The 23881-nt window shown below is 40.4% G+C and overlaps 1 protein-coding gene across 6 annotated transcripts in view; it reads left to right on the plus strand.

Moving 5' to 3' along the window:
• The first annotated feature begins 344 nt into the window (after nt 1-344).
• Nucleotides 345-23881, plus strand: part of MCM10 (minichromosome maintenance 10 replication initiation factor) — a 33172-nt gene continuing 9635 nt past the window's right edge. For 2 of the 6 annotated variants that reach the window (XM_019738324.3, XM_074324760.2), the window contains exons 1-16: nt 345-452; nt 2316-2401; nt 5691-6035; nt 6778-6879; nt 7019-7159; nt 8833-9004; nt 11103-11268; nt 12925-13092; nt 14328-14444; nt 16447-16646; nt 18183-18283; nt 18965-19075; nt 19161-19278; nt 20698-20923; nt 21959-22103; nt 22723-22841. In XM_019738324.3, coding sequence (XP_019593883.2) covers nt 2395-2401; nt 5691-6035; nt 6778-6879; nt 7019-7159; nt 8833-9004; nt 11103-11268; nt 12925-13092; nt 14328-14444; nt 16447-16646; nt 18183-18283; nt 18965-19075; nt 19161-19278; nt 20698-20923; nt 21959-22103; nt 22723-22841 — 2238 coding nt within the window. In that variant the 5' untranslated portion in view covers nt 345-452; nt 2316-2394. Of the gene's footprint in view, nt 569-2315; nt 2402-5690; nt 6036-6777; nt 6880-7018; nt 7160-8832; nt 9005-11102; nt 11269-12924; nt 13093-14327; nt 14445-16446; nt 16647-18182; nt 18284-18964; nt 19076-19160; nt 19279-20697; nt 20924-21958; nt 22104-22722; nt 22842-23881 lie in introns of all 6 variants that reach the window. The other 4 variants (XM_088788947.1, XM_088788948.1, XM_019738326.3 and 1 more) reach the window with 4 other exon arrangements.

Raw genomic sequence — 23881 nt, forward strand, 5'->3', positions numbered from 1 at the left:
ATTAGACAGTAAATTCCTAGAATGCGGACCAAGTCTTTGTTCCTGTTATACCTGAGGTAGTAGAAAATGAGGCTCAGGATTGGATGACATGGTCCCGGAGAATGTTAGGAATTGAGTTCTGACCTCGTGTAAAAATACCATACAGGAATACTTACATTTCAGGGCGCTGGAGGGCGCCAGAACATTTTTATCTTACCTAAAGGAGCCTCAAGATTTGCCGACCGGAAGTTCCCTTGCCCCAACACAGAGGGCGCCCGGTCACGTGAACCAATCAGATTGCTCTACGAAAGGCGTGTATCGCGCCCTCTCTCAAAGGTCGAGTCCTCCTCGACCTCTGACGTAGCCAATCAGCGCGACGCCAAGCCGGCGTGCGTCAACGTCAGAGGCGGGGGTGGAGGCAACTTGGAATTTTGGCGCGTCTGGTAGTAGAAACCGAAGGGGTGCTGAGCCGGGTAAGAGATGGCGTCTGGGTGTGTGGGTGGCCCTTGGGAGGCTCGGGAGAGCGGGCGCCACCCGCGTCTGCAGGAGAGGTTGGAGAGCGAGAGGCGCGGAAGCCGCGGGCGCCCAGGTGGGCAAGACGGGAAGCGGGGTGGCCTCGGGCGAGCGCCAGGCTGTCGCCACCGGGAGGTTCGAGGGCTAAGGAGTTGCGCGGCACTTCTGAAATTCATCGTGAGGTGCCGTCTACTTTATTTAAGGGACCATGCTTTTTTCTTTTTGAAAGTAGCATTTTAAAACGATTGTCAAATGCATGCCTTTTGGACTTCTTTTATTCATTCATTTTCTAAGTCATGATTTACTAATAATTATTGAATACGTGCGATGTACGGGACTCCAAACACACATTACTTCTGCCCTCCCTGTGAAGCTTGCAGTCTAAAGAGGATAACAGAGGGGTGGCCGGTTCGCTCAGTTGGTCAGAGAGTGGTGCTAATAACACCAGGTTTCCGGTTCGATCCCCGAATGGGCCACTGTGAGCTGCGCCGTCCTTAAATAAATACATACATACATATCTAGAGAGAGAGAGAAAGATAAGATAGATAGATAAAGAGGATAACAGGTAACAAGCAAGTATATGATAGTGGAATGAAAAGGATAAGATGACAGGGTGTCCGTGGGACCTAGCCAGATAGACAGAGTGGTCTGGAAAGGCTTAGAAAAATTGGCAGTTAAGCGGAGACCGAAGGATGAGAAGGAGCTAGGAAAGAACTTTTCAAAGCACCTGAGGCGTGAGAGTACTTAGTGTGTTCAGGAAGTTGAATGCAGGCTGCTAATCTTGGTGAAACAGTTTGGAAGGTGGGTCGAGTTGGGTGGAGTGAATGTACAGAAAAGATGGGGAAGCAGAAGTAGGCAAGAGAGAGAGTACCCATTGCCTCATAGGCTTTGAAACTTTTGTTCTAAGGGCAATGGAAAATCATTATAGAATTTTTATTAAAGGAAAACCATGATCAGATTTATGTTTCTTAAAGATTCCTAGGGAAAGGAAAGATTGCTGTGGCTGTTGTGTGGAGAATAGATTACACAGAGACAAAGAGACCAATACGGGAAGCAAATGCAGTAGTCCAATTAAAAGACTGACGGACGGTAGCTTGGACTAGGCTTTTGGCAGTAAAGTTGGGGAGAATTGGAGATTTGAACAATATTGTGGAGATAAAACCCATAGCACTTGTCTGTTGGCCCTAAATGTAAGGATGAGGACGTGCATGTGTTTGCTGGAGAGAAAGGGTGGTTGGTTATAGAAATGAACAAGTTTCCTCCTCCTTAACCCTCAAGGAGCTTACAATCCAGCAGATTCCCCAATAGATGGATAACACAGTAATACTCTTCACCATTTGTCTCATCCGTGGGGTCCAGTATCACACAAATTCTGTACCTCACCCAAGTTTCTATAACCATAGTTTGAAGACAAGAAAAAAGAGGACTGCTTCCATACAACCGTGTTTCCCTGAAAATAAGACCTGGCTGGACCATCAGCTCTAATGCGTCTTTTGGAGCAAAAATTAATATAAGACCCAGTCTTATTTTACTATTCTGTAAGATCGGGTCTTATATAATATAACATAATGTAATATAATACTGGGTCTTATATTAATTTTTGCTCCAAAAGATGCATTAGAGCTGATTGTCCAGCTAGGTCTTATTTTGGGGGAAACAGAGTAGGAGGAAAATGGTGTTGGCGGTGGGGGTGAGAAATGGTCAGGTTCTGGATAAATCCTACAGTTAGAGTCCCTGGAATGTGTAGGATTCTGGAATTTTTGGATGAGCAGTGTGAGAATGAGAGAATCAAGAGTGACTTTTCTAATGATGATTTCACACAGCTGAGATTCTGCATTACTGCTGTCTCCTGGGCTCCTGGTCCTCCTTCAAAGTTCTTTCTCACCACTGTTCCTAGACAGCATGGACGGTAAGTCCTGGCAACTTTTTTCAGTTTTTCTTTGTTTTTGGAAAACTACCCTTTTGTGCGTGGATTTGTTATTCTATTTGCAAAATGGTGAAATAGCTACCTCCTTCTCCAGTATTGTCTGAGTGGTTCAGTCAGTATATGCTAGTTGTTCTAATCAGGTGGGATTTGAGACTCCTGGCAGCAGTGATGATCGTTCATGATCATGATAGTTGGCATGTACTTAACAATACTATGTGCCAAACACTGCTCTAAGATTCTTAATCATATTAACTGACTTAATCGTCGCGGCAACCGTGTTTTATAGACAGAAAGACTGATGTTCAGAAACTTGTCACAGGGGAAGCTGTCAGAGAAGGGACTGGAACTCAGGCACGTCAGACTTCAGAGTTCACATTTGATATTGAAATCTGCCAAAGTGGTTTTAGTCTCGCTTTTACTTCAATTCTTATAGTCCTTTCTAGTTTCGTTCATTTTGCAGGGATGTGTGCAAAATAGTTACCTAGTACAGAGATGTTGCTCTAATTAGCGGAGCTTAACCAAGGAGCAGCACAAAACTGATTGTGATGGCTGTGAAAAGACAGTAACAAGTAAAATGTATTATTTTTCTTCTTGTGTAATTGAGTTCATGTCTGAAACTATTTTTTTAAATCCAAGTTTATTATACTTGCCCTTTAAAAAAAAGTAGGACTGGGCCGTCCCGGTGGCTCAGGCGGTTAGAGCTCCATGCTCCTAACTCCAAAGGCTGCTGGTTCGATTCCCACATGGGCCAGTGGGCTCTCAACCAGAAGGTGAGGAGGTCAGGAGGCTGAGAGACCACGACCTGGAATGGTGACAGTGGTAGTGGGAGGGGAGGTGACTGGTAGTGGGAGGGTAGGTGACAGTGGTGGAGAGGAGGTGACAGTGGTAGAGAGAGGGGAGGTGACAGTGGTAGAGAGAGGGGAGGTGACAGTGGTAGAGGGAGGGGAGGTGACAGTGGTAGAGGGAGGGGAGGTGACAGTGGTAGAGGGAGAGGGAGGGGAGTAGGGCGGCATCCAGGGAAGACGACAGATGATAGCAGCCAGGAAGGCTTCTTGATGAAAACAACCTGACGTCCTGATGGGCTTGAAGAAAGGTTAATGCTTCCAAAGTGACAGGGAGAAGCAAGAAGACATCAGAGCCCTGGAGTTGGTTACCAAATATTTGTTGCATGCCTGGTGCATGCTGAGCACTCTTCTAGCATTTGCAATATGAGGTGTGGGCCTTTGAACAAATTCCACTCAAGAGGTTCTCAGGGGCAGCCAGATTTCTGTTTTAAGAGCCCCTGAGGTAGGGAAACCTGCTGGTAATAGATTCTGAGTTTCAGAGAGTTTGGGAGGAGTCCCAGGAGTTTGGGAGTAAGGAGGCAAGACGATGGGGTCAACATAACGTGGGGAAAACAGGATTTTTGGTGGTGACTGAAGTAAACTGGGGTGGTAGACATCACAGATTAGCTCCGGTGCTCTCATGAGAAAAGGTGGGTTCAGGGCCAAGAGTATAAAGCCATGAGGCAATATTTTTCCCAGTGGTGTGGGCCAAGGCTTCTTGTTGGGGAGCTCTGGGCTCCCTTGCGGGGATGTGACCATCTCACCTGGAGCACAGGGAGCCAGGTTGCCTCTTCTATCTTACTGCACCCTGCAGTCTTGGAATCTTTGTGGACTAAGCATTCAAACTAATTGTTGTGCAACCTCTGAATGAAAGGTTTACACTCTTTCATCAGGTTCTGGGTCTTGAATTTGGCTATTCTTCTCTGTCTGGTAGGAGTGTGCAGAGCGGTGGAAAGGATAGGATATAGGTTTCCTGATCTGAAGATTTCCATTCTAACCCTGGCTCTTGCACTGACCTTTTTCACCAGTGATCCTGAACAGGCCCCTACCCCGTGTGGATTTCAGCCCCTGTCTTTGCAATGAAGGAAGTGATCAAATATCCTTAACATTTTTACTTTAATGCCTCTGATTTCATAAAGGAACAATGCCCAAGTAGGAAAAAAAAAATGAGCAAAGAAAATAAACAGACAAGTCAAGACAGAAGAAATCCAGCTGGCTAAAAATAAACATAAGCAATTTTTTACCTCACTAATAATCCTGGAAATGCAAATCAAAACCGTGAACTGCCTTTTTAAATCATCCATCAGACTGGCAAAAAATCAGGTGACCTACCAGACATTGGTGAGGTGGTAGGAAGAAATGGTACTTGTATACAATGCTAGTGAGAGTACAACCACGTTGAGAACCATTTGGCAATATCTAGTAAAGGTGAAAAACGTGTACCTGACAATCCAGGTATTTCACTTCTGAAATGTATTCCCAAGAAGCTCTCACACATGTGCAAGAAGGTTTGTACTTGATCGCAGCATAGTTTATAGTGTGAAAAAATTAGAAATTGCCCACATTGGAAAAATTAGAAATGGCCTTTATTGGAAAATGAATTAGTGAAACGTGATACAGTCTTACCATGGACTATCGTACAGCAATTGAAAGGAATAAACTGAAGTATGTGTTTTGATTTGGCTCAGTCTTACAATTTGGATCAGTCAGTGCCATGTTGAATGAAACCAGGGTACAGAATAATACGGATAGTGTGAAATAATTTATGTAAATACTTTTTAAACCACCCAATACTATGTATTGATTATGAATACCTATATATGTGTATTAAAAGTATAAAAAGTAGACTGGAATGATATACCAAAATTATGATAGTGATTGCAGTGGGACCTGGAGGCTGTGGGAAGGAGTCGAGATAAGATTTGGCGTAGGGGCGGTTAAAAAACTATTTAACATAAAGGCCCAAAGCAAACCTGAGAAAATGTTAGGGATGACTAATTCTGGGTGACAGGATATAAGGGCTTTTTATATAATTCTTTGTACCTTTCTATATATTTTTTTTTAAATGTTCAATTAAAAAGCAGGGGCCTAAATGTATGTTTAGTGTGTTTTTTGGTTATTCCCTTGTGGGTTGAATTTCGTGGAAGTTGGTATGCAGGAAGTTGTCTCCAGCTGAGGTAGCATGGGACAAAAGATGTAGCCCCGTGACTTGCCCAGTGTGGTCTCTAAGCAGTTATTGGCCCCTCCTTCCTTAGCTCAGTGCCCTCTAAGAAGCACTTGGGAAGAGCGAAGGTGGAGACAAGATCAATAATTATACCAGGCAAAATGATGAGTCTGCAGTCATCTTAATTGCCTTATTAATGTTGACTATTGTAATTATGCTTGTCATTAACAGTCTTTCTCAGGTGGGCTTACTTTCTCTCCTTTTTCTTCCTTTTTTCCCATAGTGGAGGAGGATGAATTGTCTCTGCTGACCGCACTGCTGGAGAATGAGTCAGCCTTGGATTGTAACCCAGAAGAGAGCCAGCCCTCAACCCAGGATGACGGTAAACCTGATGCATTTGATGAGCTCTTCGATGCAGACGGTGATGGTGAATCTTACACAGAGGAGGCTGATGATGGAGAAGTGGAAAAGACTGAAGACCAAAAGGAAAATCTGGCCACTCTCTTTGGAGATATGGGGGACTTAACAGATGAGGAAGAAATTCCTACATTGCAGTCAGCTAAAAACAGAGCCCTCCCTGCTCCTGCTTCTGCTCCCAGTCAAGGGAAAACTAATCAAGAGTTGCAAGGTGCCCTCACTACTGGCTTTCTCTCATTTCTTTATGATAGACTAGATGGAAACCACCAGTCTGGCAGTTTTCGTCAAGATAGCTGCTGAGTCAAGGGTGGAGATAAATGACCTTGGGGGAAAAAATTTTTTTTCTTGAGTTAGTAGATCATACATTGAAGGCCAGCATTCCAGCGTACAAAGGTCCCTTATATCAGCCCACTACAATTGACTCTTCACAGAATGACTCTGTATGTTCATGTTTATGCAGAAAACTAGTACTTTGGGATTTACATGCATGTGGAGCCAGAGATAAGAGTATAAAGCTCCTTACTTTGAGTAGGAGACCATTCCTGAGCAGTGCCCTTTTCTTATTCCTGGCATCTTCTCTGATGTATTTTTAAATTATTATATTCAGTATAGTTGGCAGTTTCTTTTAATACAGGAGCAGGCATTTGTTGTATTAATTCTGATATTCCACTTGTGAAATAAGTATAATAATTTCTTGATTCCTCAAAAGTTAGCTGTGAATGTGGATCTGTGATGTCTGTCATTAGTACAAATTCATAACTAGCTTTGGTATTAGAAGCTTGATTACTGGAAATAGGAAGTTTAATTCTCTAAGGAGACCCTTTTGAAGTGCAAAAGTTAATCGTCTCAAGGTTTTGTCAGGGGAGGTAAATGCCCAAAATAATTCCAGCACTTTCATCCTGTATAATATTTCCTCTGGTCTGGTTCTTAAAGCAGTATATTCTTCTTCTTAGATGAATTAAAGAAATTGCAAGAGCAAATGAAGTCCTTACAACAACAGCTAGAAATGGCGACAATTAAACAGCGTGCAAGTCCAGCCCATCCACATAAACCTGGTAATCAGTAATTCTAGGAATAGAATGCATCTCTGTTATTAGGAAATTATAACATTACTTCTGCATCCAGTTCCTAGTAAAATAGTTTTTGAGCCTCTTTCTAAATTTGCTTTACTAATTTCTTTTAATTTTTATCAAGTAGATAAGTCTCCACGTCCCCCTCTTAAGGAGAAAAAAGTTCAGAGAATTCAGGAATCAACGTGCTTTTCTGCAGAGCTTGATGTCCCTGTTCTACCAAAAACCAAGCGAGTGGCTCGCACGCCAAAGGTTTCACCTGCAGGTGTAGTACTGGAGACTCCCTGTTTTCTCACTGCCCTGGTTCTGTTTTAACATACATTTTGGCTCTGGTGTGTGTGTGTGTGTGTGTGTGTGTGTGTGTGTGTGTGTGTGTGTGTGTGTGTGTGTCAGTGTGTCAGTCAGTCTACTTTATTTGCCTGTTGGAAAAGTAAGTTTCTTGGGAAAGGGAACTATATGCTGTATTTTGTGCTCTTTCTCTATGTCTCAAAGTGCTTAGAAAATCCTTAGGTCGAGAGTAGGTATTTACTAAACACTTAATGGGTTGAAATTTTTTTTTTAACTCTATAGCCCTGTAGTTGACTTGAACTATAGTAAGTATAACCACTGGATTGAGTTCTCATGCTAGCAATCTAGAGATTTAATCTTTAGGCTTATGAGACTGAGGCACAGCTTCCCTTATGAAGTGGTCGTGTTTTTTTTTGAAACCAGAAGCTCAATTCCTTAGAAAAGGCTTCTTTGCCAGGAGTCTAGAATGGTGTGCAAATAAAAGCCTGTTTCAGCGCACACATATATACACACAAAATAAAATTAAAAAGATTTATAAGCTCTCTGTATTGATTTTGTTATACTGCTTCAGTTTGCCCAAAGTGATGATTCTTTGGAAGATGGAAGACAAAATGGTCTGGAAATAACACAGAATAAGCAGCATTTTATTGACCACATGTGCTCACAAAGGCCCTTTGGAATAGCATTGGCATTAGGGCACAGCAGTAGAGAATAGTTGCAGCCTCTGAGTGCTCATATTTATTTGACAACAAATTTGTATTTCATGCATGCCCTTGTGAACAGTGTCCATCCCCTTAGGACCTTTGCATTACTAAGGTATTACATTAAGCAATTTCCAAAGTTTGGTTTTAAGGGATGGGGGCCTGGGCGTGGTTTCGAGAAATCCTAAAGTTCTAGGATTGCCCTGGCCTGTAGCCTGGGAACGGTGATCCCAAGTCTCTTCGAGGGTAAACAAAAATCTGGTTTCACAGAGGGTGATACTTTATTAAGGAAAATACCCAAGCCTTTTCACCTTTAGGAGCATTATCAAATGCCTCTAAAATATGAAAAGTAACCATGTCAGTAGAATTCCCCCCACCCCACAAGTAAAATGGAATGGAGTGAAATAAAATGAAACAGAAACAAACAAAAGAAAGGGGAGCTAACTTTGGATTTTCTTCAGGTGGAAATTGATCTGTGCACCAGTCTCCATTAATTATTGATTCCTGACAGAGCCCTCATCCCTTCCTGCTCTGTACATGGTGAATACCCAGCAAATGTCGGTGCACAGAAGAGCAGTGTTTTAGAGTGGCACTGTCTAATACAGCAGCCCATAGCCACATGTGGCTATTTAAATTTAAAGTAGGTTAAATTACATTAGACATTCATTTCCTTAGAAACACTAGTCAATTTTAAGTGATCCATGGCCACCTGTGGCTGGTGGCCACTGTATTGGACAGTAGCAGTAAAAAACATTTCTGGTATTGCAGCAAGTTCTTTTGGACTACACTGCAGGGATTTTGAGGGTGGTACGGAAATGCCTCTGGCTTCCTTTGTTCTCTCAACACTCGGTTATTGTATGCAGTGATGAGAAAAGTGACAGTTCCACAAAAATCACTGTAGTTATCACTGTGCTTTTCTTTGCACTTAATTTTCATGTTAATTTCCCAGCGCCCAAAAGCTCACCTTCAAGGATGATGAGTGCCCCATCACAACCACTTCGAATGATTCCTGGGAACAAGCCTAACAGGGTGACTAGAGATCCGGGTCCAGGGACCCCCAGGAGTTCTGGGGAAACGGCTCAGCCGGTCTCCGTGGAAGCCTTCTCTGGCCTGAGGCTCAGGTCAGTAACCGTGACAGCCCCGCATCTGCCCACATGCCCCACCAGACAGATAGATACGGGTCCCTCCTTCCCAACGGCTGAGCCTTTTCAAAATAGTGTGTTTGTATAGCAGAGTCACAGAACACCAGCACCTCTGGAACTGGACAAAACTTGGCAGTAAGCTCTGGGTATATTTGCATATGAAATGTTTAAGGAAGACTTTTTCTTGTTTATATAGGAAGATAGACATAAAAGGAAATGGACAGATAGTATATTTAATCAGAAACTGACAGAAACAGTGATAGAGACTGTTTTTAAATACACAGAGGTATATATAGTTTAACCAGGATAACACTACTTGTAATTGATGTCAAGAAAAACAGCTATGCTTTTTTTCTTCCTAATCACTTTTAAGGCAAATTTATATTCTTTGCATGTTACGTGGACAGATTAAGATATTCAGTTAAAATAGAAATGAATCCCAGGACCACATCCGTGGGAAGACTGGCCTTTTCACTGTGTTCTGTGCCACTACTGCATTGTGTCTCCCTCATTACTTCTGGAGCCCAGGATAGAGCAGTAGCCGAGTGCACCCAGTCTAAAACACCTAAACCTTGTCGATCTAAACCCAAACTGCCAAGGGCTTGAACTGTGCGTGATTAAGAAGGGAGAAAACAAGCGGCTGCCGTCCTACAGCACGGTACTGTAAACACAGTAATGCAGTAGAAGTGTATTGTGAAGATTCACTAATCTCCAAAATAAAAAAAAATACTCCGTATCTTCGTTACATTTGAGACAGAATCTGAGGGATGGAATACATGGTAAAATAAAAGCTCATTGAGGGGCTTCAGGGTTCTTTTTCTTCAAGGTAAACATGCCCTTCCTGCCTGCCCCCCAGCTGAAACTCCCTGTGAGTAATGCGAGCTGGTCACGGTGCAAGTGTACCACACGTGTGAAGGGAATGGAGGTAGACAAATGCCAGAGCTTCTGAATGGCCTACAAATATAGGAGGCAGCAGAATTATTTGGGTCTCTATAATTGTTATACCTGAACCTCAGACCCTAAAATTACTCCAAAGGATAGTAACCTGATAGTAACCTATTAATTCACAGAAATCAGGCAAAAAATAGGATTTCTCCAGAATATTCTTCATTGTTCAGAGCTAGCTCTAGGGCTTTCTAGTCCAGAAGACTTCTGAAAGAGTCAAAAGTCATGCTTATTTGTGTTTTCTCTTGTCCTTGAATATATGCGTATAATATGGTAAAACATGGAACAGATATTAATATTCGAGAGAAAAACAATATGCAAATTCACCAGGTTTTGACCAGTCATTACGAACAAGGCTATTTTAATTGAAGCTGAATCAACACCTTTATTATGTGAAAATCTGAATTTTTAAAAATCTGATTGAAAATAGTAGAACCTGTGGAATTCTTGCAGCATTGATAAAATTTAAATCTTAATGACTTACTTCATGATTTTGTATTAAATTTATAAAAACTTAAAAGAATTTGTGATCTTATTTGCTATATAAGCCCCAGTTCTACATCGAAGGTTATACAAACCTAGCTTTAAAAATAACCTTGTTTTTTGGAGGGCCGGCCCGGTGGCTCAGGCGGTTGGAGCTCCGTGCTCCTAACTCCGAAGGCTGCTGGTTCGATTCCCACATGGGCCAGTGGGCTCTCAACCGCAAAGTTGCCAGTTCAAGTCCTCGAGTCCCGCAGGGGATGGTGGGCAACGCCGACTGCAACTAGTAACGGCGACTGGACCTGGAGCTGAGCTGCGCCCTCCACAACTAAGACTGAGGGGACAGCAACTTGAAGCTGAATGGCACCCTCCACAACTAAGATTGAAAGGATAACAATTTGGAAAAAAAAAAAAAAGTCCTGGAAGTGCACACTGTTCCCCAATAAAGTCCTGTTCCCCTAAGGGGGGGAAAAATCTTGTTTCTATTTATCAGATGTAAAAATATGAGCCTTGTCTTACTACATAACTAAACCACTGAGAACAGGTGCATTCGAGATTTCTGCCCATAATACCTCTTCTAACCAATCGGCCACAATGCCAGATAATCTCTTATTAGAAGAATAATCTCCTAATTGCTGATTTCTTGACCCAGGTGTCCTCGAGTATCCTCCACAGAAATGAACAAGAAAATGGCTGGCCGAAAACTGATCAGACTATCTCAGCTCAAGGAAAAGATGGCGCATGAGAAGCTGGAAGAAATAGACTGGGTGACATTTGGGGTTATACTGAAGAAAGTCACTCCACAAAGCAGTAACAGTGTGAGCCATTTTATTGCTTCCTAAGCTGCTTCGTGACAAACTTGCAGTGAGGACTCATGTTCTTTATTAGTTATCCAGAGCCCATCAGTATCTCGTTGTGAAATAATTGCTAGTAAGTTCTCAATTTGCCACTCTGTCTTTGGGCTGCTGTCCAAGAGGAATTTGTGAAGATCTGGGTGTATACGTTTCTTGGGCTTTTCATTGTTCACATCTGTCCGCGTGCATTTTACTTGTCATTGTTTTCGGTGACACATGGTTGCCCCTGTGATACTATAATCCCTCCTGTGGAGGACGAGCAAGTTATAGAAGAGACTGAGCTCAGTCGTTCGAGAGCCTTACTAGATGTGTGACGCCCATCGCAAAAGTTCTGAAATTGCTGACCTGTGCCAGCACAGTATGATGTATTTAATTTGCTGGATATTGCAAAAGATCTAGCAAGTTTTAAAATTGCAGCCAACTGAGGCATAACAGGAAAATTATTTTGTGTCCTGGCAAAAAACCTGGGTTCTGAATCTCATTCTCCTTTTAACTAGCTATGTGGGCTTAGGGTAACCTTTAATCTTTCTTTAAGGACCTCCATTTCCTTCTCTGTAAAAGTGAAGCAACTTTCTTTTGAGTATGTGGAAACTCCCAGCTCTAAAATACTCTTGATTAGTCATGCTCAATACTGATTTGATTCTCTAATATCGATCTCAACCAACCTTAGATTTATTTATGAGTTCTGACATCACGGGTTGAGTTTTAGATTCTGTGTCCTGCTCTAACCCTGTTCTGTCTAGGTAAACGTGAACAAGTCTGGTTTTTATTTAAGTTTTTAATTGTATCACAGCTGGTTATGATGACATTGAAATAACTGATAGGAAATTTTATCTGAACTCTTCCAAGAAAGGCATTGTACAAATCCATGGAAGAATAATTATAATACTTGAGTTCAGGCAATAGATCTCTATAACCTATAACCATATCCACTCTGGGATGCCTTTGTGAAATATCTCGATTCAGTATTATTTGAATTATTTTTTTGAAAATCTGTAAATGTGCGTATTATAAGTGGTCAGGACTTTGAGTTGCATTTCTTCAGATATTTAATAATACTTCTGAAATTTTACACTTAAACACAACCAGTTTTTTTAATGATGCTTTTGCTTCTGTGCTAAGCAAAAATTTAGAAGCATAGAGCTGAAACCTCTTTATTAATAATAATATAATTAGTGATAATAGATTTACTAAATTTATATTAGTAAATTATTAAATAGTAGTGCTACACCTTCCTCTTGTCCTTTTAATGTTTTGTGTGTGTATGTTTGTGTGTGTGTGTGTGTGTGTGTGTGTGAATGTGAGAGAGAGAGAGAGAGAGAGAGAGAGAGATTAGAAAGGCGGTGCTATCCCACTGACTATTTAGACCTGAGAATTAGAGACTCAAGTAACAACTTGGCTACTGGCTTGCGTTACCTCACCTTCATCTCCAAAATGAAAAGGATAATACTAAAGCCTAGAGAAAGAATTAATTTATAATAGACATTCTGATGGTTATATATTCAGGGTGGATTATACTTATATATTTTCCCACAGTAGAATGCTTGAACCATAAATAATGGAGACAATACAATCCATTGTTCAAAAATTATTAAAATTAAGAATAAATACTTGTTCCAGGGAAAGACATTCAGCATCTGGCGACTGAATGATCTTCGTGACCTGACACGGACCGTGTCATTGTTCTTGTTTGGAGAGGTTCACAAGGAACTCTGGAAGACTGAGCAGGGTACCGTCATAGGGCTCCTCAATGCTAACCCCATGAAGCCCAGGGATGGTTCAGAGGAGGTAAGAATCTGGTTCTGTGATGTAGGGGAGGGAGGGGAGTCTTTGCAACTTAGTCAAGTTCTGTCAAAAACAGTTGTATTGGTCTACCTCCAGGTAGTAAGTCCTACTTTTATATTATTCTAGCTCCATTTATCTGTTTTTTCGTTTGCTTGTTCATCCTTCATCCACCAGTATTCTGAATTTCCACCTGCTCAAGTGTTTTATATCATCTTCTTTCATTATTTCTTTTCAAATCAGTTCCAAGGTTCCTGGAGTGTTTTGAATTGTTACACTGAGGTGTTCTTAGATCTCTTTCATTAATTTCCATGGCAGCATCAAGAAGGCAAGGTTTTATGTTTGAGAGGACTTTGCTCCCTTAATACAACCACAGCTACGACTTATAATCAAAGTGAATTTTTACCTTTCTCAAGCAGCACTACAGCTTCCGTACTGCCCACTGATTCTCCAGTAAATTGTAAATCTAGATACAGTGTGAATGAGACAGACCATTTCTCCATCTGACCCAGCAAGAAGCTTCACCTTGTAGACAGATTATTATTATCAGGAGAAGTTAGAGACAAAGTTTTTTCATTCCTTGTTTTTGTGAGAGAAAGGCAACAAATCTTTACTTATTAGTTTCAATGTGTTTGGCTACAAGTAACAGAAAATCTACACTACAGTTTCTTTTAATAGTGAAGAGTGGGGTTTGCTTTTATTACATAATAAAAAAATCCAGACATAGTGTAAGTGATGTCAGGGCCAGTGTCTGTACGTCTCTTAGCCTTTTCCTCTTGGTCACTAGGTGGCTTTGAGCTCTTGTCATCGCATCTCCATTTAAGGCAGAAAGTGAGCCAGCCTCCTCTATCTGCTTTTATCAGGAAAGCAGAAGCTTTCCCAGCTACCTTCCCTACTGACTCTTCCTTCTGTCTCATTGGCTAGATTATAGTCACATGATCATTGCTACCTGGAAGGGATGCTGGGAAAACTGGGAACAAGATCCATTACCTTATGCTGAGCATTTGCCAGCTCAAATAAAATCAAGATTCTGATACCAAAGACATAGGAGAGGATGGCTGTTGGGTAGGAAACTAAATGTGTCTTATACACCTCTGATTTCTAAAACTGTTTTGTAGGGCACTGGCTTTAAATTCCTTTAGACTCATAAAGGCTTCTTAACTCATATCCACCATTCTATTCATTCTTGCTTATAAAAGGCCATACCTTTGTCTGCTTTTAATTCCACTTCTTTTCTACAGGTATGCTTATCTATTGATCATCCTCAAAAGATCTTAATTATGGGTGAAGCCGTTGACCTCGGAACCTGTAAAGCAAAGAAGAAGAATGGAGAACCATGTACACAGACTGTTAATTTGGTTGGTTTCAGCCTTATTCAAATGGTTTCTGCTAAAGAAAGGATCTAATAGGAATAAATTATAGGTACTTTAGTGGTAATGACCTTTGGAACTGAGTTTCCTACATAACAGGAACTGTCAAAGTGAAAAATTGAATGTGTGCTTAATAATTACCAGTTTAAAAAACTGAGGGCAGAGGAAAGATTTAACCTCTAAGGAAAGTCATCTTTTATTGTCGGCTGACTAGGAGGTGCAAGAAACAGAATTTTAGTTTGCTCTTAATTCTTAACTCCTACCAACCATTCTTTTATCCATTTTTTTGTAGTGTCAGTGATCAAGCACTATGATAAAATACACTGAAAAGCTTATTTTCATCTATACTTTCACTCCATTATACCTTTTCTTAGAGCTTGTTTTTAAAGCTTCATTGAGATACAATTCACATACCATACAATTCACTTTTCTAAAGTGTGTAATTAGTAATTTTTTAGTATATTCACAGAGTTGTGCAACCTTCGCCACTATGTAATTTCAGAATATTTTCAGTACCTCCCTAAAAAAAACAGCCATTCCCCAGTCACCCCCCATTCCCCTCTCCCAGCCCCTGGTAAGTACTAATCTACCTTCTGTCTATATGAATTTGCTCATCTGGACATTTCATATAATAGACTTATATGATATGTGGCCTCTTGTGTCTGGTTTCTTTCACTTAGCATAACATTTTCAAGGTTCATTCATGATATAGCATTTATCAGCATTTCATTCCTTTTTATGTTTGAATAATATTCCATTGTGTGGATAGTCCACATCTGTTCATCAGTAAGGAGACATGTGGGCTGTTTCCACCTTTTGGTTATTATGCATAATGGTGCTGTAAACATTCATGTGTGCGTTTTTGTGTAGGTTTATATTTTTTCAGTTCCCTTGGGTGTATACCAGGAGTGGAATTTCTGGGTCATATGCTGACTTTAGGTTTTTTAGGAGCTGCCAGACTGGTTTCCAAAGTGGCTTTTACATCCTCACCAGCAGCATGTGAGGGCTCCAGTTTCTCCATAGCCAGCTGACACTTGTTATTGTCTCTCACTGATTACAGCCATCCTAGTGGGTGTGAAGTGGTACATCTTAGAGCTCTTTGAAAGGGTTAAAAGACAGGCTTTGGTTTCATCTCATTCCTGCCTAACAGATGAGCTGGTGAGCAGGAAATAGAAAGGAGGGAGATAGTGGGTAAAAGGGGTCTCAGAGTGAAGTACCCGACAGATCTCCATGTAAGAACTAGAACTTCATTGTCACATATCTAGGGGCTCACCCAATAGAACAGCACCTTATTTCTTTTTGTTGCTTTCACTGAATGGGTAGCATTTTTCCAAGAGTCAACCAGAGAACTAGAAAAATCTCACTAGAAGCCGGTTTTGCTTTATTAAGTTAATTTTTATTGAGGTCAAATTCACATGATGTACAAGTAACCATTTTTAAATGTACACTTCAGTGATATTTATTGTACGCACTCTGTGCAACCACTAGCTCTCTAGTTTCAAAACCATTTCATCACCCCATAAAAACACACTGTACCCAGTAACTAACCTCACCTCATGCTCTTTACCTCCATCTCCTGCTGACCTTTAACCTGGTTCCTGTCTCTCTAAACTTGCCTGCTCTGGATATCTGATATAAGAGGAATCATACAATATGGGGCCGTTTGTATCTGACTTTTTTCACTTAGCATAATGTTTTCGAGGTTCATCCTAGAAGCTGCTTTTATTTCGATTGTAGAAAGAAGGCAAAGGAAGTGAATTATATCAATTTTTCTTCCGCCTGACTAGTGCTTTAATGGCAACTTAAGGGAAGAACTTCTTTCCCCTTCATCACGGCATAGCTGCACTTTGGGAATAGCCTTGGAGGTTAATAGGAAGGCTTTGCACACAGAATGGTGCCCCACAAAGCTGGGAGAAAGGGACCGTGTACATTTATATTGTTTTCTGGGCCCTTGCCCTTATTCTGAGGCAGCCTGTCTTCCATTTTGCAGAACGACTGCGACTACTGTCAGTATCACATCCAGACCCAGTACAAGAAGCTCAGTGCCAAGCGAGCTGACTTGCAGTCCACCTTCTCTGGAGGACGAATTCCAAAGAAGTTTGCCCGCAAAGGCGCCAGCTTGAGAGAACGGCTCTGTCAGGATGGTTTTTACTATGGAGGGGTTTCTTCAGCATCGTGTGCAGCCTCACTGTAAGACATTCCTGAGCTGCTTTTGGGACAAGGATCTTGTTTGGCTTATAAATAATAAGCCCAGTGGTTGTACATTTCTGTAGTGGTCCTAGAAAACTTATATAGGTTTGTCTTTCATAAGTCACTGCCTGGAACAAGGTAGATGAGGGCTTTTTTTTTTTTTTATTCCCAGGTACAGAGGAAATGCACAGAATGGGGAGAAATCGAGTCATGTCAGGATGGTCTTTAACAGAGAACCCACGCTTCCTGTTTGGGTCCTAATGTGAATAGTGGACCTTTGTCAGGGCTAATTGGCCATTAAAAGAGTCTGAATCATTGTGTCGACATCCTTTAAGTCCTTTCCCTCACAGCTGTTAGTGAAATTGCAAAGCTCTTACAAATCTGCAGTGCGGCCTCACACGGGTGTGGGAGGCTGGTGTTCCTAGCCTCTCTTCTGGGGATCTCAGTCTCTCCACGGAGACCCTGCAGTAGGTGGTTGATGGCCTTGTCCTGTGTTGTGGAAAGCACGTCTGAGGACGTGACAGGTGGGGATCTGGCACGAGGGAGCTCCAGTTGGTCCAAGAACAAAACGTAGATTTTGTTCCTAGTTCAACAGAAATTAGGCAATGGGACTCTTACCTCCTGCCTATTTTGTAATAGCAAGCACATTTTTTAATATTTAAAATAATTTCCAAAATGCAAAAAATACAATACATTATAAATAACTATTATGTATGTATATGTTAGGCCCTTGGTATATATGCTTCTTCTAGGTGGTTTTTGTTTTTCCATATGTATGAATTTTTAGTTATATGAAATGAAATCATGAAAGTACCTGTACTTTATGATCTTTTTTTCAACATAAAATAATGTTTTCCTTATCGAATATTTACTTGTGGCATTATTTTTAGTGGCTACATAGTATTCTTTTACATGGCTCTGCGATAATTTAAACAGTTCCCCACAGATAAACCTTAATGGTGTTTCCAATTTTTAAACATTACAAACAAAGCTTCCATTAATATCCTGTTTTTGAATAGTCCTCAATTATTTGAAGATAAATTCCTAGCCTACTTGGTTAAACTGTTGGCATTTTAAAAATTTTCTTTTGCCAAATTGTCCTTACAGATGTTCTCAAGCAAATTCGTTGGTTGCTATTCTTTCAAAGCTGTGACACATGCTCATAACAGTTATGCTTTAGAGCCATGGTATTAAGAAGGTCTAGTTGTCTCCCACTTTGAAAAACTTCTGACAGTTTGTAATAAATGAGTACCGTGTTCCCCCAAAAATAAGACCTAGCTGGACACTCAGCTCTAATGGGTCTTTTGGAGCAAAAATTAATATAAAACCCAGTTATTTTACTATAATATAAGACCCAGTCTTATATAATATAACATAAGACCGGCTCTTACATTAATTTTTACTCCAAAAGACACATTAGAGCTGATTGGCTAGGTCTTATTTTCAGGGAAACGGTACTTCCTTGGCTTCTTTACCTCATCAGAGCACTGAAGTTCAGTGATTTTCCTTTGCGGGGGGGGACTCTTGTCATTACAGTGCAGCAGCTGTAGCTCCTAAAAAGAAGATTCAAACCACTCTGACTAATTTGGTCGTGAAGGGCACAGACTTGATCATTCAGGAAACTCAACAAAAACTTGGTAACTTTGTTTCTCAAGATTACATTTCTATCTCCAGCTTAAATGTGTATTCTTTAGGATTGAAAATGGTCACAGTTCATCCTCTAGGTTATAAATACCCATTCGTCGCTATTTTAGTGAGTGATGTGGCCTAAGCTGAAAGAGTCAAGCTTGGTTAACAGCATCTTATGGAAAAACAGCATATTAATCTTGGCTGTGTCTTAGCTTAGTATACTTTTTAAAATTTCTTGTTGTATCTGGATCTAAGTCTAAATGTCCAGTATTAGAGTCAGTAGTATCACGTTTCTGTCAAACCTACCTGTTGTCTTTCGTTGAAACATTGAAACATGTCTGGGTCAGAGAATGCTGCCTTCACCTTGTACTTGGGCTTCATTCCTGAGAGTGGTCAGGGCCCAGCATGGACCCTTACCCATAGTACAGATGCCAGAAACAGCATATGAAATGACCCTGCGGATATTAGTAATCCAACCATTACTCAAAATAAGATATATTTGTCATATCCTTGCAGTCCTGCTGGTCTGATGTTAGAGGTTAAGGATTCTTTTTTTCTCTTTGTATTCCATCTCCTTCATTTACAAATGACTGAGTTAATGAATACGGAGATTAAAAAGTGAGTAAGTCACATGACATCAAGCAGTGTGAATTTTGGGTTCTCTTAAAGCTGATCTTTCTATATTCCAGGAATACCCCAAAAGAACTTGTCTTGCTCTGAGGAATTCAGGGAATTGATGGACTTGCCTACCTGTGGAGCCAGAAATTTAAAACAACATTTAGCCAAAGCCAGTTCACCAGGTAGAGTCAGCTGGTAACTGCTTAGCATCCATACCTCGGTTCCCGCAGCCTCTCCGAACCCCTCAGTCTGTGGCTTTTGTTTTAGGGATCTTGGGGAGCCCGAAGCCTGCTTTCCAGTCTATCTCGGCATCAGCCCTCTTGAAGCAACAGAAGCAGCAAATGTTGGAGATAAGGAAAAAGAAAACAGAAGAAATAGAGAAACGGTAAAAGTAACATTTACTATCCCCTGCTTGGATAACTTATCTCAGGAATCCTCAGACTGTCACCATGCAGTTCAAAAATGCAACTTTAGATTTTCGATAATTGGCTACCTTTTTAACTTTGAAAGTGTTAAAATAATTTTAATATAACCTAAATAGCATTTAAAGTAATGTATTTCTGACTTATGCTAGTCAATCTGGAGACCAAGTGGTACAGGTTACAGTAATTAGTATCACTGCGGAAAAGAGAAAGGAATGACCATCTGAAATGGGTTTTGTGAAAGGGGAAAGCACATGGTGACCTGTTTGGCTCCTGTTTCATTATTTTACCACAGTTAGGTTTTTAATTACAGGCTGAGCCAGTGAGTAGATTTTGCAGTTGTTCAGGTAAATGGTAAAAAAGAGGCACTGAAAATGGAGTCATTGTCGAGGCAAAATCAAGTGGAAATGGATGTGGAAGATAAATGAATCAAAGGCTCTTCAGCTCAAGTTATCTGAATAGTAATAAGAGCTGCTGCTGGTAGACACTTAACATGTACCAAGCACTGTGCTATGTACTCCATCAGCGCAGTGTCTTGTCCGGTCCGTACAGTAATCCATGAAGTGCTGATGGGGATCTATGGACGTATTTATCATGTGCCAACAGGTGGCAAAATTATATGTACATATGACAAAAGTGCATGTGGAATTGTGGACCTTGTGGGAAATAAGAGAGCACCTGTCACTTTAAAGGCATTATAATTTGTAATTTTTCAGAATTTTGCTGCCCAATATCTTTGGGCAGGATGTGATAAGCAATTTGCAGACTCAGCCTGGAGCTGGCAAGAGTGGGTATATGTAGTGAAAAGAATAGTGGCCTGGGATTCCCCGGTGCTAGTCCTGAGCCTGTAACTATGAGCAGTGGGGTCTGGGGCCCCAGTTTCTTCTATAAGATAAGGGGTTTGGACTAGATGATTTCTGACATTTGTTGTTTTTAAGTAGCCCTTAAAATGGTCACTGTGGGAGTTATAGAACTTTTCTGTTAAGGGCGTCCAAATGTATCACATGTGGTTATCTCTTCCCAGTAGAGTAAATTAAAATACAGAGCTATTCGATGAGTTCCTGACGGTCTAACCAGAGGGCTAGGAATACAGTCCACAGCTCACCTTTCAGGGCTGTTCCGTAGCAGCACTCACTGGAAAGCCAACTGATAAAAATAGTAATCACTTCTAAATTGGTAAAACAATTAGAGCTTTTCAATGAAAAATCAGTCGCTGAAGAGTTAGTGAAACTAGCATTCTTCTTACTGCAGTCTAACCAGAATTATTAACCAAGGAGGGGAAATTATCTTACTGACACCTACTTCTCATCTGGTATCCTGCCTACAGTCTCCCTCTTTATAGTTTGTGCTTATATAGTCTGTGACTGCATTTTTCTTTAAAGATTTCTGCAAAGTTCAAGTGAGGTGAGCCCAGCTATGCCATCGTCTTCTCGACAGCTGCTGTCTCGTTCTCCACCAATGAGGGCTGGGTTCCCCAGGCTGAAAGGAACCCCAGCCACACAGACGCCCAAGCTGGGGCGAGGCATCTCAGAAGGAGATGATGTTCTTCTTTTTGATGAGTCACCACCTCCAAAACCAAAACTAAGTGCTTTAGCAGAAGCCAAAAAGGTAACTGACAGCTATTTCTGTCAACACTTGAATTTGCATTCCATAATACATAGCTGGAGTTTCAAATTTGATATAACTATGACCAGGAAACACAGAGACCTAATAGCTATTTATTGATTGATGGAGTCAAAGGAATTTTAAATTATAATGGTGTCAACATAATGCCATTCATTTACCAAAAAAATTAGCTGTTAATTATTTCACAACTGGAGACACTGGCATTCAGGAAAAAATTTTTGGAATTGTTGAGCTAGATTGTAAAATAGTGGTTTAAAGAATCCGTCTTTAAAACAAATCACACAGAAGCCCAGTCTGTAGACATAAAAAGCTAAGTTGCTCTGATTGAAATGGAGGTGAGGGTACTGAGAACCCCGCCTGCTGAGCACTGCTCACCCCTCTGCTTCCTGAGCCCCCGACTTAAGCTGTCTTCTCTTTGTTCTGGTAGCAGCTATAACCACATGGAGGGCAAAGGCTAGCTGCAAGCCAAAGCCGTGCCCACAGTAATAATCATAACAATGGCACATCTTCATTACTGTGGCTCTGTACCTGTGATGGATGCATACATGCTGTTTTCTATGTCCAGGTACATAGTTTGCACATTATCGCATTTCATTCACAACCACAACCCTAAGAGATACGTAAGTGTTGTCACCCCCGTTTTATAAATGTAGAAAATGAGGCTGAACAATTAAGTAACTAAGGTTGGAAACCAGTAAGTGGCAGAGCTGGAATTCTAAAACAAATTTCCGAAATGTTTATGATGTCCCTCGATGGGACTAGAAGGCTACAGGCTAGCTGATGTTAAATGCCGATATTTAAATAAGCTGAGACTTTCTTTACTAACTGTAGACCTGTCTCCCGTGCATTTAAATTTCAATAATTGTAATAATGCTAAGTAAAATGAAGATATATTTTTGCCAGTTTATATTTGAGAGCAGCTAGAATTCATTGGTTAGTAACAGGAAAGGGGTACAGAGTTACAGATGCCTATCTCATCTTTTAGATTTTTATCTCCCTCTCTTTTTTTTTTTCTAGTTAGCTGCTATAACCAAATTAAGAGCAAAAGGCCAGATTCTTACAAAAACAGACCCAAACAGCGTTAAAAAGAAGCAAAGTGACCCCCAGGATGTCCTGGAACTGAAGGAACGTGTAGAAAAGAGCGCCACATTTTCTCCTCAAGGTACTGTAAATTTCAAAGTTCACAACAGAAAAGAAAACCTTTATAGAGGAAATGTTTAAACCATAGCCAGTGTCCCTGATACCAAGTCACTATTTTATTTCAGTTTAACCTCTAGGTAGAATACCTAAATAGAATTTCCACAACTAGAACTGATTGTTTTTCATAATCACATTAAATTGAAATTATGCACAATTTGAAAACTTGAGAAAAGGATTACTCATTGAATCTTTGTTCCTATATATTAGTATAAAGGTTTACTTTGAAAGAAGTAGAATTCCTTTGTTCTGAATTGCCCTATTTTTATTTTTAAAATTCTGAACTTGGCAGTGTCATTTTAACATCAATTTGTAAATAAGATTTTTGTTATCTATTCTTATAATCAGTTCCTGTTTTAAAGTGAAAAAGATTCTCATCCAGTGGTCAAATCTGTCGTTCCCCTATATTCTAGTTTCTACTTCTCAGCTCACTTTTTAAGAGTCTTCCTCTCCTGGTATCTAGTGGGGTGAATTAAGTTTGAAGGGCCTGGTGGACAGAGACAGATAATGGGGTAAGCTGAGTTGAGACATGCTGACTTCTGAAATTACTCTGGAACAGCTGATGCTTTTTCTTTCTGCTCTAGCTGAAGATGAATTGGAGCCTGCCAGGAAAAAAAGGAGAGAACAGCTTGCTTACCTGGAATCTGGGGAATTTCAGAAAATTCTAAAAGCAAAATCAAAGCACACAGGGATCCTAAAAGAGGTAAGAGCTCAAAAGATCAAAGATGGTAGAGATGCCCTTCAGACTCATAGTGCTTTGTCAGGGTGCTAAGAATCAGTTTCTTTTGTATGTCCATTTGTTTGAGTCCATCTTGAAGAACAAATATTTCCAATAGATTTTAGTTTTACCTTTGTCCTTGCGTTGAAGAATATCTTTAACATTACTTAAATAGACTTCAGTATTATAAAAAATGTTTACATGTAGTGATGGCTGTGAACTTAACATTTGAATGGCTTACCACTATCTACTATTTTCTGCCTTGCAATGTGAGAAGAGATTTTTCCATTCAAATATTTTTATATTGGCCTCTCAAATGCCCAGCAGTTACCAGCTCAACACTTGCAATGCCCCTTTTTAATAATAAGTATTTTGTATTGCTCCCTAATTATCTTGAAATAGAATTTGTGGATAATATAATCACCTAACTAGTTGAATTATATTGTAAATGTCAATATGATAGCCTAGTTGTAATATAAAGAAGAAAAAAGGAAAGTATTTACATTAAAAATATGTATTTCATTATGTAAATACATGGGCACAATTAACCTAGAAGAAATAATGAAGTAGTCAGTGTTGGATTTATAAGAGTTGTAAATAGTTGAGACAGCTAGAAAGGAAGACTTATATAAATATGTTCTCTTGGTCGTTTAATTACCATGGGTGTATTTCTTTGAAAATATGGTTGTTGTTTTTTAAACAGTGAATAATCCTGGGAAACTTTTAAAAACAACAAAGTGCAACTATACTTCCATATACCCAGGAGTTGCCTAGCTGCACTCTTGCAATATTCAGTGTGTATTAAAACCACGTACAAATATTGTAGGGTTGTGTGTATATAAAGCAGTTAGGTTTAGGGTTATATTCAGGTATTTAATCCACTTGGTGTCTCATAAAACATTCAGAACAATCCTTTGTTGTCTGGAGGAACTGTTCTGTTCATTGCAGATGGCATGGTATCCCTGCCCCTGCCAGTACCCTCGGTAGCAATCATTGGGATAACAAAAAAAGTGCTCCCACAGATT

The sequence above is a fragment of the Rhinolophus sinicus genome, chromosome 1 (genome assembly GCF_057876585.1).
Source record: "Rhinolophus sinicus isolate RSI-liver-muscle chromosome 1, RSI-T2T, whole genome shotgun sequence".
NCBI classification, from domain to species: domain Eukaryota; kingdom Metazoa; phylum Chordata; class Mammalia; order Chiroptera; family Rhinolophidae; genus Rhinolophus; species Rhinolophus sinicus.